General features: G+C 44.5%; 1 protein-coding gene across 1 annotated transcript; it reads left to right on the top strand.

The window, feature by feature from the left end:
• Positions 1-222: 222 nt before the first annotated feature.
• Positions 223-16,006, top strand: SEC14L1 (SEC14-like 1 (S. cerevisiae)). Its single transcript, XM_010136361.1, has 14 exons — positions 223-366; positions 455-586; positions 2,610-2,738; positions 2,976-3,210; positions 3,958-4,067; positions 4,871-5,060; positions 7,972-8,060; positions 8,972-9,042; positions 10,648-10,819; positions 11,138-11,272; positions 12,957-13,091; positions 13,531-13,782; positions 14,601-14,779; positions 15,334-16,006. The coding sequence occupies exons 1-14, from the start codon at positions 256-258 to the stop codon at positions 15,437-15,439; spliced, it is 2,046 nt and encodes a 681-aa protein (XP_010134663.1). The 5' UTR covers positions 223-255; the 3' UTR covers positions 15,440-16,006.
• Positions 16,007-17,897: the final 1,891 nt, after the last annotated feature.

The raw sequence follows: 17,897 nt of genomic DNA, 5'->3' as shown, positions 1-17,897 counted from the left end.
AAAGGGGTGTTTTGTGTGATTTAAACCTGGAAAGAGCCAAAAATGCACTGTGACTTTCATCAGCCGTCATATGGTCTCCAGGAAGGCTCGATTCCATCTTCAAAAGGTATGAAGGATACTGTGCCTTCAAGTGCTGGTGGTGTCCAGGAAGGAACCCTACGCTCACCCTCAGGAATTAGTTGTGATGATTGTTTTCTTCTCTCTCCATCTTTATAGGCATATGAAAGAAGGTTTCCTACGTGTCCTCTGATCCCCATGTTTGTAGCCAGTGACACTGTAAGTGAATACAAGAGCGAGGATGAAGCCATCCATGTGATCGAACGGCGCTGTAAGCTGGATATAGATGCACCACGGCTACTGAAGAAGGTGATTCGGTTTGAAGTGCCTGTTTTGTACTTTTGGGTATCCTTACACACGAGTGGTATCCTAACAGAATCTATGTCATCTTCCTCAGATCGCAGGAGTAGATTATGTCTACTTCATCCAGAAGAATTCTTTGAACAGACGGGAAAGGACTTTGCACATAGAAGCCTACAATGAAACCTTCTCGAATAGAGTCATTATTAACGAGCACTGCTGTTACACAGTGAGTAACAGGCTCTTGAGGGTGCCACAGAGGAAGCCAAGTCAGGTTTTAGATTTCAGGACTCGCAAACAGAAGTTGCCTTGTTCTTAGCTTCTGCCTTGCAAGAAAAAATAACCAACGTGCAGCCATGAGTGATAATTGCTGTTAGTGTCAAATGTAACACGCCTGCTTGAAGAGCTGAAACAAGTTTGGCACCCTCTTGCTTGAGCATCTTCTCAGAGAGCAGAACACAGCACAATTTGCTGTCTTTGACAGCTCTGTTTAGGCAAATCTGTGGTCTGTAATAGCAGTGTGGGACTCGGTGAGGCTGATGATGCCCTGACAGAACTGTTAAAGTTCAGAGTAGCTTACTTGCCTTCTGCTCAGCTCAGACAAATGCTCATCACGTCAGGTCTGTTTTACCCTAATTCTTTCCATTGTTCTCAGTCTTCAGAGCAGACGGTTTCTATGCAAAGGAGTCTGGCAGTGTGCTTACTGCTATGCCCTGCTCATGTTTTATTCCGAACGGCTTAGCCAATACAGGCTTGTACAGCACAGATGTGTAGCAGTAGAACTTCACATCAAAGTTAAAGGTCGAATCACAGCAAGCAAATGTAACAGATTTATTTGCATTCTTCTTTTGTGCAGGTGATAACATTTTCTGTTGTCCACAGAACCATGGTTCAAAAATCACTGGATGTCAAACCCACTTGACACTATTATCTGAGTATTTTAAATTATGATTTCTGCAATAATTTCCAAGGCACATTTAAAAATACTTTTCCACATGCAATTTTTCTGTGAAAGCACTGTTTAAACAGGGAAATGTTACAGAGAAAAGTGCATGTGGTAAATACATACAAAACACAACACTTCTCCTTGCGCTTGCTGTACTCAGTCAATAAATTAGTAGGTAAATAAATCCCAGAATTTTAATTCAAGAATAAATTGTTTTTAAAAATTAATTCTTATTAAAGTTATAGTTAAATTAATGAAAGGACAGGAAGATTCTTATATGATTTGTACTTACTTAGGCTGTGCAAGCTATTCTTGTACTCCCCCGTTCCCTAATGCAGAAGCCAATGAAGGGATTTTTTCTGTAGTTGTCTTGTTATAAGTGTTGATACTGTTTGCAGTCAATTTTAGCACGTTTCAACGGGGAGGGGAACCTTAAGGTTCAGGATGGTGCGTGCTCAGAAATCCAGCCTTCCATGATGTGTACAGATTTGAGCCCAGCCTGGAAATTCCTTAGACGAGTGTTTTTCAGTTGAAGAGAGTTTAGAAAACAGCTTTCCTTCAGGGTATCATCGTCAATCATAGAGTCATTTAGGTTGGAAAAGACCTTTGAGATCAAGTCCAGCCCTAAGTAGTAACACCTCTGTTTCAAGATCATCTATCATAAACTAAGATACAAGCTAAGAAGAAAGTTGGGAGCGCTCTAAGGTAACTTACTCAGTGGTCAACCAAACGAGCACCTTACGCTGCTTTCTGTAGCCTAGAACAAAGTAAAATGGTTTTGAGTCTACAAAATACAAAGGTACTTCATGGGTCAGCAAGGGAACAATCTGTTGCAGTATGTCTGCGCAAACACGTCTAGACGAGGGTGAGTGGAAATGCTTGTGCTGGACTTACTGCAGTCCTCAGGCTGGCTGGCCTTGGTCTAACCTGTGGCAACACGAAGTTCACAGTGGGGTGTTGTACCCTTTTCCACAGATCCGCTGCAGCCGCAGTCCGTGTCTGGAATGAGACTGAACTGTCTAGATTTGCTAGTCCTTTGGCTCTTGGCTGGTGCACTAGGATTTCTCACCCTCCCCTTTCTTATTAGAAAAAAATGGGCTGTGCCATGGGACTACAGGAGGACTGTCAGCTTTTTGCTGTTTAGTGGCACCTTTTCTGAACCATGTTTTGCAAATGAAGCAAAAGACTGCAAATTCCACTTGAATGTTTTTGACTGTGTGAACCTGTAAAACAAGAAACAGTCATTTCAAATACCATGAGGGAAAGAATACCAAGAGGGTAACTATGACCTCCTTGTACCTGCTAGGTTCATCCTGACAATGAGGACTGGACCTGTTTTGAACAGTCAGCAAGTCTGGATATAAAATCTTTTTTTGGTTTTGAAAGCACAGTGGAAAAGATTGCTATGAAGCAGTACACCAGCAATATTAAAAAGGTGAGCTTGCGGTCTTGAAGGAGGTGCCTGGCCCTCAGTTACCAAAAGACGGTGTAGCTGCTGCTGTCGCTCAAAGCTGGGCTGGTTGCTTTTCAGCCTGGGGCAGCGTGTGTGAGCAGCTTTGTGTTTTCAAGTGGGATCTTTACAGAGGTTTGGCCATTTAATGGGGTTTCAGCCCAGTCCTTTCTGGTCTAAACAGGCGTTTTTAGTAGCTGAAGTAAATTTTCATTTTTGAAGGGAAAAGAAATAATAGAATACTACCTGAAGCAGCTGGAGGAAGAAGGAATAACTTTCGTTCCTCGTTGGACTCCTCCTGTTGCATGTAAACTGGAGAGCAGTACAGCCCACATGAGACGACCAGTTTCACCTGCCATTAATATACCAGACTCTGCCACAAAGGAGGGCTTGAACAGTAAGGAGATCCTCAACACCTCAGGCAGCCCCTCGGAGCCCACAGCAGGAACGCCTGACGGTATGGTGGTCTGACCGGGACGGTGCTCTGCCTTGTTCTAGTGGGGTTCCTCATACTGTAGGAGCTGTCAGCGCTGTGCTGCTTCCCATGGGCAGTTGAAAATCTTCACATTGGCTCTTTGTTCAGTAATGTACAAAGTGCAGGTTTGCAAAGCAGTAGCAGTGGGGATAGCTTGGGTAGCTGTTACGAGCTGATCGTTGTGGTGCCTGAAGATCACCTATGAGTGGAAAAACTCTGCACTTTGCTGTTCATTAGGCTGCAGAGGAGTGGCCTGTTCCTGCCCTGGAATTCAGGGGTGGCTATAACTGTAGGAATAATGGGGAGGAAAAGGCTTGAAACTTCCCTTAGATACAGTGTTCTGTTGTGTCTTCCTTCCCCTCTTAGTAAGGGACTTTGGTAAAATTCTTGCACTGGGAGATTTTAGATCAAAGCTTCTTTAAGTATTCCCAGAAGCAGCAAGCCTGATGGTGCTGTGGATTGACAATATAGTGGCTAAATACTTTTATAAATGTCTAGTTTTATACCTTTCTTAGTTGCAGAAAGAATTAATCTTCTTGGTTTACCATTACAATGACTCTGTATGGTGCCTTGCTCATCTTTGTTGATTCAAAGAAACTTTTTTTGATTTTGGCTGCACAGAACACAGAGCAGCCACTTCTCTGCTTCAGATATCAGCATATAAGATCACTTGCTACTTTGACCAGGTCAGTTCAGGACTACTGTAATCACACACACATCTCTTTTCAGACAAGCTAGATGCGGACTACATCAAGCGGTATCTGGGTGACTTGACGCCGATGCAGGAAAGCTGCCTCATTCGACTCAGACAGTGGCTCCAGGAGACACACAAAGGCAAAGTAAGTTACTGGTGGTCTCTTGCGGCTTTGTCTCAGATCGTGTGATACACAAGGTGGACCTGATGGAACCCTCGTGCCACATCGCCTGTGGCTAACTGTTTCTGTTAAGTGGCCCTCTGTGATCAAGACCTAAACTGAGTCTAAACAGTGGCAATAGAAGCAGCTCATTGTGTCTGCCCAGCTGGCTTTGCCAGCTGAGGTGCTTAGACACTTAGCGTGACTGCCTCTCGGAGCGTCCCTAAGCCAGCACAGGGCAATAATGTTGTATAAATGTGCCTGGGTTTACAATAACCTTATTTTACGCTTGTTTTGGCCAAACATCATATTCTCCGATCCAATTTTACGCTTGTTTTGGCCAAACATCATATTGTCCAATCTGTGTCTCTAAGTGCAGTACTGAAAGGGAAGCGATGTGGACAGTTAAATAGCTGATAGCAAGGCTGGGGTTTTTCCAGTGGCTTGTGATTTGCGTGTGTGCCTCAGTTTCCTTTTACTGAGCAATGAAATACTGTCTGTGTGTCATCACTAGCTTCACTGAAATTGGACTGGCTTGGTCATAGTGGTGTAAATGATTACATTAGAGTTCATGACATGTTTATATATCCCTTGTATCAAGGTAACTGCAGTACTTGACAGGGCATGTGTTTTTATAGCAAACAAAGGCTGATTTGCTTGAGTAACTTCATATTATGGACCGTCCTCTTGCGTTGGTGCAGGGCTTTTCAGCTTCTGTTGCTTGGGTTTTTTTGTTCTTGTTTTGAACCTTGAATACAAAACAGGATGATGTTCTGTTTTTTTAATAGATCCCAAAGGATGAGCACATTTTAAGATTCCTGCGTGCTCGGGACTTCAACATTGATAAAGCCAGAGAGATCCTTTGCCAGTCACTGACGTGGCGTAAGCAGCACCAGGTAGACTATATTCTAGACACCTGGAACCCTCCTCAAGTGCTCCAAGATTACTATGCAGGAGGCTGGCATCACCACGACAAAGGTATTGCTTTATGGGGTGGATATTGAACAGCCTTTTTATATTCTGAATCAAGGTGGTGGTTGTCCCTCTGTTAACTTTCCAGTTAACTGGAAAGATGGTTAGAACTGCAGTTACATACCAAATGCGTTTAAATTGATGTGGCCGGCTCCTGAGTTGCTGGAGGCAGACTGCTAGGTCCTAATTGTTCTGACTAATGCTGGCATTTCACTCTCTAAAGAGCTCTGCTTTGCCAGTAAAAGTTATTAATTGCACTTCTGTAGTGCTCTGAGATGCTTGGAAGGGTGTTTATGCAAATACTGAGTGTTCTCTTTCAGTGATTAAAAGATGTTTGTAAATAAGCGTATCTTTCTAATCAACTTATTTCTGATGTTGTATAAGTCTGCTGATGGCATAAATTAATACTTATTTGGCATTACAATCAGCTTAATGACGAGAAGTGGGATGTTGCCAAAACATCAAGTAGAGCAGGTTTATTTAAGAAGGAAAGCAGCTTTGGCTGAAGTCCCTTTGTTTGGTGAACCAGATCTTTAAAACACGGGTGTCTATGCCTGACACATTCCCCTGTCCCTCTGTGTGCTTTATCGTGCACAGATCTTGTTGCTAATACATACGTAGGAGTGAAACATTTTGGAATTCGTTGCTTGAGGCAAGCTGGGCTCTTTAGATAAGGAAGTGATCTCTTGCTGTGCTCTCTCTGGGTTCTGATGTAGTCTTTTCCCCACGAGGCACCATTGTCTCTGCTAGCTCTTCCCGTTACAAGAAGCGTATGAAACAGGACAGGATGCTCTCGGCAGTAGTGGCCGGGAGACAGGGAGGACACAGGAGAAGTTTGATCACTGTGAAGCTGAGGAGCTTGGACAGGTCTCCCTTGCTGCCATGGGTCTGACAGATCTCAAAGTGAGAAAATGGAAAATGAGAATATGCTTGTGAAGACTGAAGAACTTCTCCCTTTCGATGAGTTCCTTGTACTTACTTTGCGAAGACTTCCTCTGTCAAGAGCATGTAACTGGGTCCTGCCAGTGAGTAGAACCGTACGGAATGCATCAAAGGGTTGTTTAATACTTTTCTGAGAAGTTCTTTAGTCTTCTGGTGAACTTCATGCCCCCTGCTTCCCCTCCAGATCCTTTGATCTCTTTTGCAGCATGCCCACAAGTAAAGCATTGTCAGTAACGGAAACAGAATTTCAAAACTGAGCAGTTCTCTATAATTTAAAATTTTACAGTGGTAGCTTCTTTTTTTAAATCCTCCTTTTCTAGTATTGCCTCTTCCCTCCTACGAATACTAAATGTGCCAAACTGAAGCCAGCTGAATTCTGTAACACTTTTAGAGCTAAAGCAAAGGCATCAGTGATTATGGAACATGCTGTCTAGAATGAACTATTAGTGCAAAAGAATTAAAAATTATTGTCTGAGTGGCTTCAATTTTGACAGGAATGCTTCAATCATGTTTTTTTAAATCACAAAGCTCTAATGGAATATAAAATACACAGTGATCGTACAGCGCTGTCAGCTGAGGCTTTCCTGCTCGTGTCATCTGGGTGGGCCCGGGTTAGAAGCCGTCAGTTTGGGTTCAGATGTGTGTGTGTCTGCGTGGGAGGGAGACCTGCCATGAAGCCTAATAGCACTTGTTGTTTAGTGTTTCAAAAGCTAAACAATACGTTCCAAGATAAGCATGTGCTGATGTTAAAATAACATTTTCTTTTAGACCACATGATAAAATACAAAATACTGTGAACTGTCATTGAGGTGGTGACTTTGCCAAATAAATAACTTTCTTTGACTCTGCAGATTTGTTTGGGTTTTTTTAATAGTGTATCTTGACAGGTTTTTTCCTTTTTTTCCCTTTAAGTCCAAAGGACTTAATGATAATTTGATACCTCTCTTTGCAGTTGTTGGAGGGAAGAGAAGCTTAACAGGCAGCGGGACTTCAGGGAGATTTCTACATAGAAAGCTCTTGTTTTTTTTGTTTTGTGCCCTAGCATATTCCATTTTATAAGTTGGTGATTATTTAGCTTGTGTACTAGAATAGATGGAACAAAGGTTAAAAAAGGCATCACGGCTTTGGGAAGAGGAACGGAAGCTGTTTTGGACAACTAGCTCCTATTATGAAGAGCCAGAAATTCAAGCTTTGAGTCTCAAATTCAGCTAATGCAGTTGTTAATCTTAATTGGTGCCTTCGTATCCTGGACAGTACCAGGATGCCTCAGTACGCAGCAAGATGCCGGTGGAAGGGCAGGGCTTTGACCGCAGAGGGTCCGTGTGAAGCTGACTCTGAACAGATTCTGTTCTCACCAGGCTTAACCTGCGTAAGCGGGGCTGTGTGCCAGTTCCACATGATATGGAGTGACATAGCTGGAAGGTGTGACTTCAGCGCACGCCGCAGAAAGCGAGGCTCTCGGTTAACGCTTTGGTGCCCTCATTCCCAGAAGTCGGTGTAGCTGCTTTTCCAAGCAGGTTGCTGTAAGCTGTCCAGAGCAGCATTGCATCATGTGTGACACAGGGCTCATGGCCGTCCTTGCAGCTCTTCAGTTACGCTAATGCACTCAAGTTTTTCCTGTATCTTGGCTGTCCTGGAAGCTAATTATAGTCCTGTGTCTTTAATTGTTCATACCAAGATCTTGTGTGTACTGATGTACTCCTTGAAGTCCTTTGAACTTTCCTTGCAGATAAGGGAGCTGCTTTTGCATCACGATGTCTCCACTGAACTTTTGCAGCTCATTTACAGGCAGCTTTTTGATGTGGCTGGACAGGGTGAAGTTTGCACTGCCACCTGCTCCAGGTTCTCCCTCCTCCAGCTGGGTTTGAACTGATGGTGGCTTGCCTCCCTTTGGACTTTTACCACAAAACTAGCTCGCTCAAATTGTCTACTGCTGTGAAAATAAGGGTTATGTAGAGATATTGTTCTTCTTCAGATGGTCGCCCACTGTATGTGCTGAGATTGGGACAGATGGATACCAAAGGCTTAGTGCGAGCTCTTGGGGAAGAGGCCTTGCTTCGATACGTAAGTATTTTTGGAGCCAGCAAGTTGCTAACAATGTGATATTTTCATTTAGAAATTCCTTCCCTGCCAGAACATTCATCACTCAGGATATTTTGATGTACTCTGGCTGTCTGTTTTTGGTTTGAATACATCTGAGAGCCCTTGGTAGCTGATCTTCTGCGTTCTTTCCAAACGCAAACTGATGGCGGAAAGGCGTCGTTCTTGGCAGCTCCCGTGCTTATGGCTTCCCATTTTCACAGGTTCTTCTGCAGTCTGTGCAGTGCTTCAAGTCCCTGCATTTACACAGAAGGGAAAATGCCGTGCTCAGATTTTGTCAAGCCTGTATTCCAAGGATAAGAATAATTTATTTTTAAAGAAAAAGTACTTGCCTTCTTGGCAAAACTTGTTATTGTGGAACTGCTCAGTTTCAAAGCACCAAGCTGGCAGAATTCCAGGTTTGCAATAATATTTTCTGAGCCCTAGTAATGAAGTCATGGCCAGTAGGAACCACTAGAAGCAGGGGCTGGATTTTGCCCTTTTTCCGCCAGTGGCGTTTCCAGCCACGTACTAAATTCTGTTTGTTTGCCCTAGTTCTGTTTCAGTGTTATTTCTTTGACTTAAAGGGCTTTAATTCCGGAGTAAAGAGGAAATCACTGCTTAAAGGGGCAAAAGTGTAGGGAGACTTCTTGTGTGTATCACTCCTGGGTCCCAGTTTTCTGGAGGATCCTGCTTACATTATATTGCTTTTATGGAAAGGCATGTTTATTTTTCAACAAGATCAACCAATGGAGTAAATTTCTAGTTCATTCTCTGGAAAAAGAAGTTTGTGATAGTTTGAGCTTGTTGTTTTAACTTCTTGATTTAAACTTCTTTTTTAGCCCATCTACTGAGTTTAACGCTGTCTTCTCTAAACAACATGTCGTCTTGTACAGGTTCTCTCAATAAATGAAGAAGGACTGAGGCGGTGTGAGGAGAATACGAAAGTGTTTGGCAGGCCAATAAGGTAAAAACCAGCCAGTGGATCTGCTCTTCGGGAATTCTCTGTTTCCACAGTGCGCGTGGGGGAACATCAGGCAATGTGGTGCTGCCAAGAAAAGTTTATTAAATAGAACAAGCAAAGGGTAGCCTGTCTGTCAGGCATGCAGGTACAAGCACAGCTGCAGTTAACTGGAAGCCTCTCCAGTTACTGCTGGAGTGAATCTGCAGTCAGGCCTGAGGGAACACACCTCCTGCTCCAGCAGTCTCGGTGTCTTGTGCTCGTAATCACTCTACGTTGGGGGCATTACACTTCTTTTCTCTTCCACAGCTGGATGTCTGCAAAGCAATGCAGCCTAACTCCCATTTCTCTTTCTGGGGGATTTTACAGACAGGCTGCCAAAAAAATCAGGCCATGAGAATATCGTAGTTTCAGGTGCTGTTTTCATCTGACTCGATCATCCCTAGTCCACACCAAGGCTCATTACACTCAGTTCTTGTTTGCATTCTTCAGTTATTATAGTGGAGCAGTTACTCAGCTCTTGATCCAAGGTAAGGTCATGAGGCTCCTGTGAAACCCTGCATCTAGCTTTCCAAGTACTGGCATGACCTCATGATAAGTTCAGTTGAAAATGGCTTGTTACCCCATCTTTAAGTCACTGCAGGGGTCACTTACAAAAGTGTTAACTGCAAAATGGATTTCAGGGTGTGGAATAAATGCAGGGCTGGCTCTGAAATGAAACAGTGTTTCTTGGACTCTTTCCAGTTTCTGACTCCTTCCCTTAATCTATAGAGGTTCAGGGATGTGTCGTATGTCTGCTTACCTTCTCCCTGGTGAAGAACTTGCTGTCCTAGCCCTCACAGGAGGTCAAATCCAAGAGATGAGGGGTTTACGTGTGTAACTGAAATTGAGCTGCCTCCTACATCTTCATTTGTAGCAGTAATTCTGAAGGACTATGTATTAAAGTGAAACAAAGATGTGTTTGCTGTTTCACAGAAGCCCAATGCATAATTTAATGGATGTTCACTGGTGCAGCACAGCTGTAAACCTTGAATTCATGCCCAGGGCAAGACCTGAACTTGGAAAGTAACTAAAGCATATGCTGACAGTCAGTATTTAGCATTAAAAGCGTATCTCTTCCTATAGAAAAAGCTTCTCTCCCTGAGATCTGACAGCAGAATGAGCTTTGACGTGTAGTGGCACTGTGACTGTACTGTTAGCAGGAAATCTGCACCCTGAATGTTAAGTTGCTCCACGGCAGCAGCGTGGCCACTGAATGGGTTTGCCAGTGAAAGCAACAGTTTAACATTTGGGCTGGCTGTTGACAGGATCATTTTTGGCTTCATAAAACCTTTACCTGGAGTCTGAAATGGCTGGGAGGGATATGCGTGATGTGCAGAGCGATCATTGCTCGTGCTCTGTAACTGTCCTTGGCGCACTTGTAAGACATTTCTATTCCAAGGACCTGAAACTCCAGTGTCCCCAGGTAACACAAAGCAAGGAGGTAAAACAGAAGAACCCAAAGCATGCGGTGGGGTCTGCACATGTCACTACACTGGACATTTGCACAAGCAGGCAGAATTTTGATGCTATTGAGATTTTTCCTTTTTTTTTTTACTTTCTCAAATTCAGCTCCTGGACCTGTCTAGTAGATCTAGAAGGCTTGAATATGCGGCATTTATGGCGACCTGGTGTCAAAGCATTGCTAAGAATCATTGAGGTGGTTGAAGCTAACTACCCTGAGACTTTGGGTCGTCTTCTTATCCTAAGAGCACCTCGAGTCTTCCCAGTTCTTTGGACACTGGTATGTTTGTAATTCAAAGTATTCCTCAGCAATCCGTACGCTGCTACGCACTTGTAGTTTGTGAAAGCATGTTGGAGGTTAGGGTTTATAAGCAGTAAGTGTTACCATTTGAAAACATCTCTCATATAAGATTCCTGGAATGAATTAAAAAATCCACAGCCTTAGAACTTGCTTGCATAGTCAGTTAATTTAGCTCCTTTTGTAGTGTGAACTTTGCATAACAAGGATGGTGAACACTTAATATCATCAAGCTGATTCCTTCCAAATTGACTTGAGAAAAATGTGGGAGCCTGATCTATTTTATTTTTTTGTTTCTAGGTTAGTCCATTCATCGATGACAACACTAGAAAGAAATTCCTAATTTATGCTGGAAATGACTACCAGGGTCCTGGGGGACTGCTGGATTACATCGACAAAGAAATCATCCCTGATTTTCTTGGTGGAGAGTGCATGGTATGAATATATATAGCAACTTACTTGTGGAGGGTTTTATTTCTCTTCTCCACTCCTCTAAACAAAGAGGAGGTGAGGGCTATGATGATTCTGGATGTGCTTTAAAAAGTACAATACTTCTTTGCAATGAATATCAAATAACTTATGAGAATAGCCAAGCACGGTTAACAGACAGTCTTTGTTACCTGTCAAGTTCAGGCAGATGCTGTAGCACAGCCCTGAGCTAGAGCTGCCACCACCAGCTAATCAGAAGAGTCTGTGCTGTCACCTCAACAAACGATCTGAGACTATAAGGAGCCCAAGGAAATATGTGCCCAAGGAATACATCTGCTGGCAGGATTCAAGATGCAGCCAGATCTCTGCTGATCCACCACAAACCCAAAAAATCGTTTAACTGCAGGATACTGTAATTTCTCAGCCTCTCGTCCTGCTCTTTAATAGCTGTTTCCTGCCTAGACTACAGGTGTCAATTGAATCTGTCATTTTAACATCTCGGTGGTACTGTAAGGTTTGTTTTCTCTGTAATGATTTTGACAACGCAGGCTCACTGGTGCGGCTGAGGTGTAGGAGTGTAACTCAGACGTTTTCTGGAGCCTCTGTCACATAAATGTTTCTTTTCTGAGCTCAGCTGTGTTAACATTTAATTTCAGGCTTTGCTTTTTAAATCCTCTGTACACTTCCTAGATTAATTTCCGTACCGTTCTTGAAAATTCATCTAGGTCTGTTCAAATACAGTCTCAAATTATAATGAAGTCCTGTTAGATGTGTAGGAGTAGAGCACGTGTTTATCTTCAGTGGGCTGCTTTTTGCTGCAGCAGTAGCTTTCAGTGAAGAGAGTTTGTGCTATCTAATTTGGAGCTCAGGAAGCTGGCAAAATCCACTGCTTAAGTAAGCAAAAGTGAATGTTACCAAAGCAAATTGCTGCAACGCTTCCTGCTGGACACAGGCAGCGAGAGAGGGTATTGCTCTCTTCTTTATTTCTGGGTATTTGAACAAAAATAACTTCTCAAAGATCCTTTCAGTTCACTGTTGTAATTCAGTTATTGAACACTCCTACCGCCCCAAACAGTTCTATGGAAGCCGTTCCTGATCAGATAGTTGTCTAAATTCAGTACCAGAGACTCTTTAGAACAGAGGATTGCTTAGGGAAGTTGTGTAACCAGTCCCAGTCCTGAGCTGGCAAGGTACTTGTAACATCAAAGCTGTTACTTTCCTCACTGCAACATCCTTTTACCTGTTTGGAAACTTACTGTGTCTCTCCACAGTCCTTTGTCCTTACACTCAGCTACCCCTGTTCTTCCAGGTCTCTTTAGGCTCTGGTTTTTTTTAGGCTGAGTTGCTATTTCTGCTTTCCTCAGGATCAAGTGCCTCACATCTTTCTTCAGTCTAGGGCAGGGGGAGCGATAACTGTACATGTGCACAAGTCATTTTCGGTGGTGGTGGCTGCTGTGTATATACAAGATCTGTTCTTCTGGTGTTCAGTTCAGCAAACACACCTAAACTGGATCATTGTAGAGTACTTAGGATGTACAAGCCATAAAATGCCTTTCAAACTCTGCTCCTCTCTCATCCTTCAGAGCCCCTGCTGAATGTGGGGTTTTGCTTCTGAAGCCAGCAGGCAGAGAGCATGACAGGCTGGAGATGTGCAGGGGGGATACTTCTTAATGGCTGTTTTTGCTTTCAGTGTGAAGTCCCAGAGGGCGGGCTGGTCCCCAAGTCCCTCTACCGGACAGCAGAGGAGTTGGAAAATGAAGACATAAAGCTTTGGACTGAAACAATCTACCAGTCTGCAAGTGTCTTCAAGGGAGCTCCGCACGAGGTACGGCTGCAGCCTGTTCTGTTCTTTTCTTTCCTCTCAACCCTCTGCTCTGGACTCTCTCTTGGACTGAAAATGGTTTAGAACTTGATGATTTAATTGCTATGCTTTCACCTGGTTCTTCTGTAGTTCTGGTGCATAATGATGTTTTAGTAGCTGAGGTTCGTGACCATTGCTGGTATCATTACCATTTAGAGAATATCACTGGTTTTCATTCTGTTCAAAGCTGTATCTTCCTAAGCAAAGACAAACGGTATTCTCAGAAGTTAGAGAGCTTCTGAAAGTCCTGTGTTAAAACAAGCACACTCCATCAGAAGAGAATTTATATCTACAATGCCTTTTTAATCGTTGCAACTAAACAACAAAAAACTCCATTCTTGTCGTCTTATCTGGTCAGAGTTTGCCTTTGATGTTGTTGTGTAATACGACTTTTGTGTCTCAGGTTCTCATTCAGATTGTGGATGCCTCATCTGTGATCACATGGGATTTTGATGTGTGCAAAGGCGACATTGTTTTTAACATCTTCCATTCCAAAAGAGCCCCACAGCCTCCTAAAAAGGACTCCCTGGGAGCTCACAGTATTACATCTCCTGGTGGGAACAACGTCCAGTTGATAGACAAAGTCTGGCAATTGGGGCGCGATTACAGTATGGTGGAGTCTCCCCTTATCTGCAAAGAAGGGGAGAGTGTGCAGGTAAGACGACCACATCCTCGCGTGGAGCAGCTGGAGGCATGTTCGGATTCTCAGTTGTTAGAGATGGCTGAGGGGTGGTTCAGCTCTGGGCTGCCCACGTGCTCCTGGCCGATGTTTCAGCTGTGTCCCCAGCTGTGTGCTGGAGCGGCTGAGACTGAGCAGCAGGAAAGGTGGGGAAGCCACCTCGCATGCGTGGTGCATCCAGGAAGTAGCAAGGCATGCTTTGTGCTGTGACATCGACAGTTATTTTCTGACGTAAACTGTCTGTGTTTCAAGAGTATCTTACTGTCTTACCTCGGTGATGAGAGAAGTCTGGAAATGAAAACTGAGCTGCTGATGTTTCTACCTCTAACAGGCACCTTAAGGAGGTTCCTGAAAATTTTCTTAATGGCACTTTCAGCCTATGCTTTAATTACCAAGTTTGATAGCACATGCAGCACGTTTACAATCAGTCTGCTGCTGCTCTTCCTTTTGACTTGGTATCAGAGTTGAGCAGCCCTTGAAAAAGCAGCTCCTGAAGTCATTGAATTGGGAGCACTAAACTGGAAATACGGGCAGTGACCTCTTGAACTGCACTTTGTCTTTCTGTGAGGCAGAGGCCTGGACTGCTCTTTTCAGTCTCAAAGGACAGCAATAAATGAAATAATAAACATCTGGGTGGGGAGAGTTGACCAGCACTGCTAGCTGGATGAGGAGCTGAAATACTGGCATTGGGGGAAAAGTTATGGGCGTGCAGGAAGATCTTCTAAGCTTGGAAAATAAATTTCAAGCCTACAAATCTTTGTGTTAATGAAGTTAATTTTAATTTCTTGATACAGGGATCACATGTGACCCGGTGGCCTGGCTTCTATATTCTCCAGTGGAAATTTCACAGCATGCCTGCCTGTGCTACAACCAACCTGCCTCGTGTGGACGATGTGTTAGCATCTCTACAGGTCTCCTCCCACAAGTGTAAAGTGATGTACTACACAGAAGTAATAGGATCTGAAGATTTCAGGTACGTCTGTCCAAGGTTCATGGAGGAGAGCCAGTGCCAAAGCTTTCTGACACTTAGATGATCAACCAGTAGCAAGTTCATTTAAATACAAGTAAATCATGAGGACTTGTGTTTTGTTAGACCTCAAAAAAAAAAAGTCAACAGAAACGGCACTGGGGGCAGCTAAGCTATGAAAGGGGTTAATTAGTTAAGTCACTGTAATCATTGCTGGTCTCTGCTCCTCTTTGAAAGCATTGTGTGAGTGGTTGGGCTTGGCAGGTCATCGTGTAGAAAGGCTGCAGCTCCGGATGGAACTGAGTCAGTTCAGTTGCCTCCCCGTTGAGATACACTTGACTAAAACAAGCTTCAGTCTCTCTGAACAGCATCTGGCTTTTGGAAGATGATGTTCGGTGTCCCTGTTATCTTAGTGGTGAGGCAGAAAAGCTTTTGATATCTGCACCAAAACCACTACTTTCTTCTTATTCAGTGTGCAAACAAATACAATATAGATGCATAACAGAAATAAAAATCTTTGTATGATCTGAAGCTTAAAACTACCCTGTTTTTCATTGCAGGGGATCTATGACCAGCCTTGAATCAAGCCACAGCGGATTCTCCCAGCTCAGTGCTGCCACCACCTCTTCTAGCCAGTCCCATTCCAGCTCCATGATTTCCAGGTAGTGCCACAAGAGGTGAAAAGCAAATGGATGAGATGGCTGGACCCTCGCCTGTGGCAGCTGACTGCAATACAGCGTATTCAACTGGCAATTGTGCAAAAAAACCCGCCCCACAAAAGCCTTTTCTAGATAGTAAAGTAGCTGTTTGAATTTTAAACTTAGTGGTTTTGGTCCTTGTTAGATCCAACAGCTTGTCTCTTAACTTTAACCCTTTTTCTTAACTCAGCCATAAATATTTTTGCAAGTGTGCTTGCACAAATCCTAACTCTGAACACAAGGGCTCTCACTGAAAGGAAAAATAACCAGTACATCTGTTAAATAACTTTTTTAACTGTGTAAATGTAAAATAGCAAAAAAGAGAAAAACCCTACCAAAAAGCTCCTTAGTGCATTAGAGATCAACTGCAAGTCTCCTGTCAGGACATTCCTCGCCATCTTCAGAAATCCCCTGCGATCTTCCAGTGCTGCGAACTGTTTCCCCATTGCCACTGAGCGACGTCCGAGACAAAGGAAAGCAGTTGCTGGATACTTGACTTTGTGAGTCCATTTTTTCAACGCGTGCCCACAGAGCTGCGGCCAGGCCGTGAACACTAACACCTTTTGTACAAGCACATTTTGGGGGAATTTGAGCTCTAGGTCTTGATGGGTTAAAGCAATTCATTCCTCCCTTGGATTTGTGCTTGAAGCACTGTTGAGAGAGGGGTGGAGAGCAGGCTCTCCCTCACTGTGTCACGCTGGCCTGAGGATTTGTCCCCAGCTCTGTGCTGGAGCTTCACTCCGCTTCTGTAGAACACTCCACCTGAACTGGTTTTACCGGGATTCTGTGCTTATCAGAATTTATGCAGTGCTTAAGCTTGCTTTTTAAATCACTCTAAAGGAGGTCTGGCTTACATCCTTCTGGGCACTTCCCAATCCCTCTTGCCTCCTACCCTTCCCTGCACATCCCTGCTTCCCTGCCAGCAGTGGAGCACCTCAGCTCTGAGCAGCAGAAGCTTTCCCGCGGGCAGGGAGCCCAGGGCTCTTTGCTCGGAAGGGTTCGGTGGAAGACGCTCTGAGCAGTGCCTGCTCGGCCTCTTCTGTTGCTGCTCCAGCGGTGAACCATCGGGTTGGATTTTGTCCCTGTTCTGCCCAGGCAATCCTGCTTGAACTCTTTCTGTTAAAGGCTGTTCAGGTATTCTTCCCCTTCCAGGCCTTTCTCCCGCCTTTCTCCCACACACAGCAAAAAGCACAAGAGACTGAAGTGCTGAGCGAAGTGCTGGCTGCAGACAACTGCAGACCACAGCTGCCAGTGGAGGAGGGATTTCAGTCTGAAATGCAGCAGGATTTGCACAGTTAGACCCTGCCTGGTCTTTCCTCACTCTTCCAGCTGAACTATCCATCCGGGGAAAAAGGAGCTGCTGTGCTGGCTGCAGTCTGCCAGCGAGCTGGACAGGCTCTGCTCACGTCTGGGGGGGTAGCACTGCTGGGGATAGGTGGTAGAGGAGCTTGTGGAGGTCTGGCGCTTTCAAAGCAGAACTCATTTAGGATGCTGGATGCCCTGCCTGAGGGAAGCTGGTTCTGGGCTCAGTGTACATCTTTACAACTGCAAAGAGACTTCCGAGAGGCAGGTTGCACTAAGCTCTAACTCGGAGCAGTTCTGGCTGCGGAACATGGCAGGAGTATTTTAGTAACAGATTCAGAGGTGCTGAAAGGCCAGTCTCCTTAAACTGAACCTAACTGGTCTGGTCTGTCTTTTTTGGGTGTTAGAAACCAAAGATGGAGGTTAGGCTGTCACTTAGGCTGCTGCAGTGTGCTTCATGCGAGACAGGCCACCACTTTGGTGCCAGGCAGCTCCCCACCCAGTGCTGGCACACACGTGGTGCTTGGGCTGCTTCCCTGAGGCTGCCTCAGAGGACCCCAGGCGGGATGAAGAGGTGGGATGACTCCTGCCACGCAGGAACCGGTGTTCCCGGGTGCAGGGGGCTGGTGCGGCAGGAGGCACAGCGAGGTTAACTCGGTGACACTCGCAGCTCTTTGCAAATGCCACCCTCCATCTCCGGGCTGGAAGGGTTGAAGATGGTCCCCTCTCTCTCTCCCTCTGTCTCTCTGTCTCTCTCAGATGGTGGTTTCGCTGACAGCTAATGAAACTGCTTCCTTCGACACTCCACATCTGTCCAGAGGTGTCAGGCTTTGTAGAGCTTTTTGAGTTGCAGTCACTTTTCAAGTCTGAAGATCTATATTTTATTCTTCACTTGAGCTGGCTCAAAAGTGGCACTTTGGGTTTTTCCTGCTGTTAATCTTAACACATCTTTCAGAGCTCAAAGCACATGACAGCACAAACAGCCGGGGAGATACAATTCCAGAAAAAACAATAGCCAACCCTCCTCTAAACAACGTGCTGTGGCAATATGACTCCATCACTGCACTCTGATTTTTTTTTTTTTTATCCCCCCCCCCCCCCTTCCCCGCTCTTCTCTTTGTTGT

Source organism: Buceros rhinoceros, unplaced genomic scaffold (assembly GCF_000710305.1).
Source record: "Buceros rhinoceros silvestris isolate BGI_N320 unplaced genomic scaffold, ASM71030v1 scaffold13395, whole genome shotgun sequence".
Taxonomy (NCBI): domain Eukaryota; kingdom Metazoa; phylum Chordata; class Aves; order Bucerotiformes; family Bucerotidae; genus Buceros; species Buceros rhinoceros.
This window is presented reverse-complemented; position numbering and strand designations above follow the sequence as displayed.

Bases quoted from the DNA above. Each gene is read 5' to 3' on its own strand.
- SEC14L1 (XM_010136361.1), top strand. From the start codon at position 256: ATGTTTGTAGCCAGTGACACTGTAAGTGAATACAAGAGCGAGGATGAA. The intron at 10,820-11,137 runs GTATGTTTGTAA...TTTTGTTTCTAG, and splicing joins TCCCAGTTCTTTGGACACTG to GTTAGTCCATTCATCGATGA. The intron at 13,092-13,530 runs GTACGGCTGCAG...TTTGTGTCTCAG, and splicing joins TCAAGGGAGCTCCGCACGAG to GTTCTCATTCAGATTGTGGA.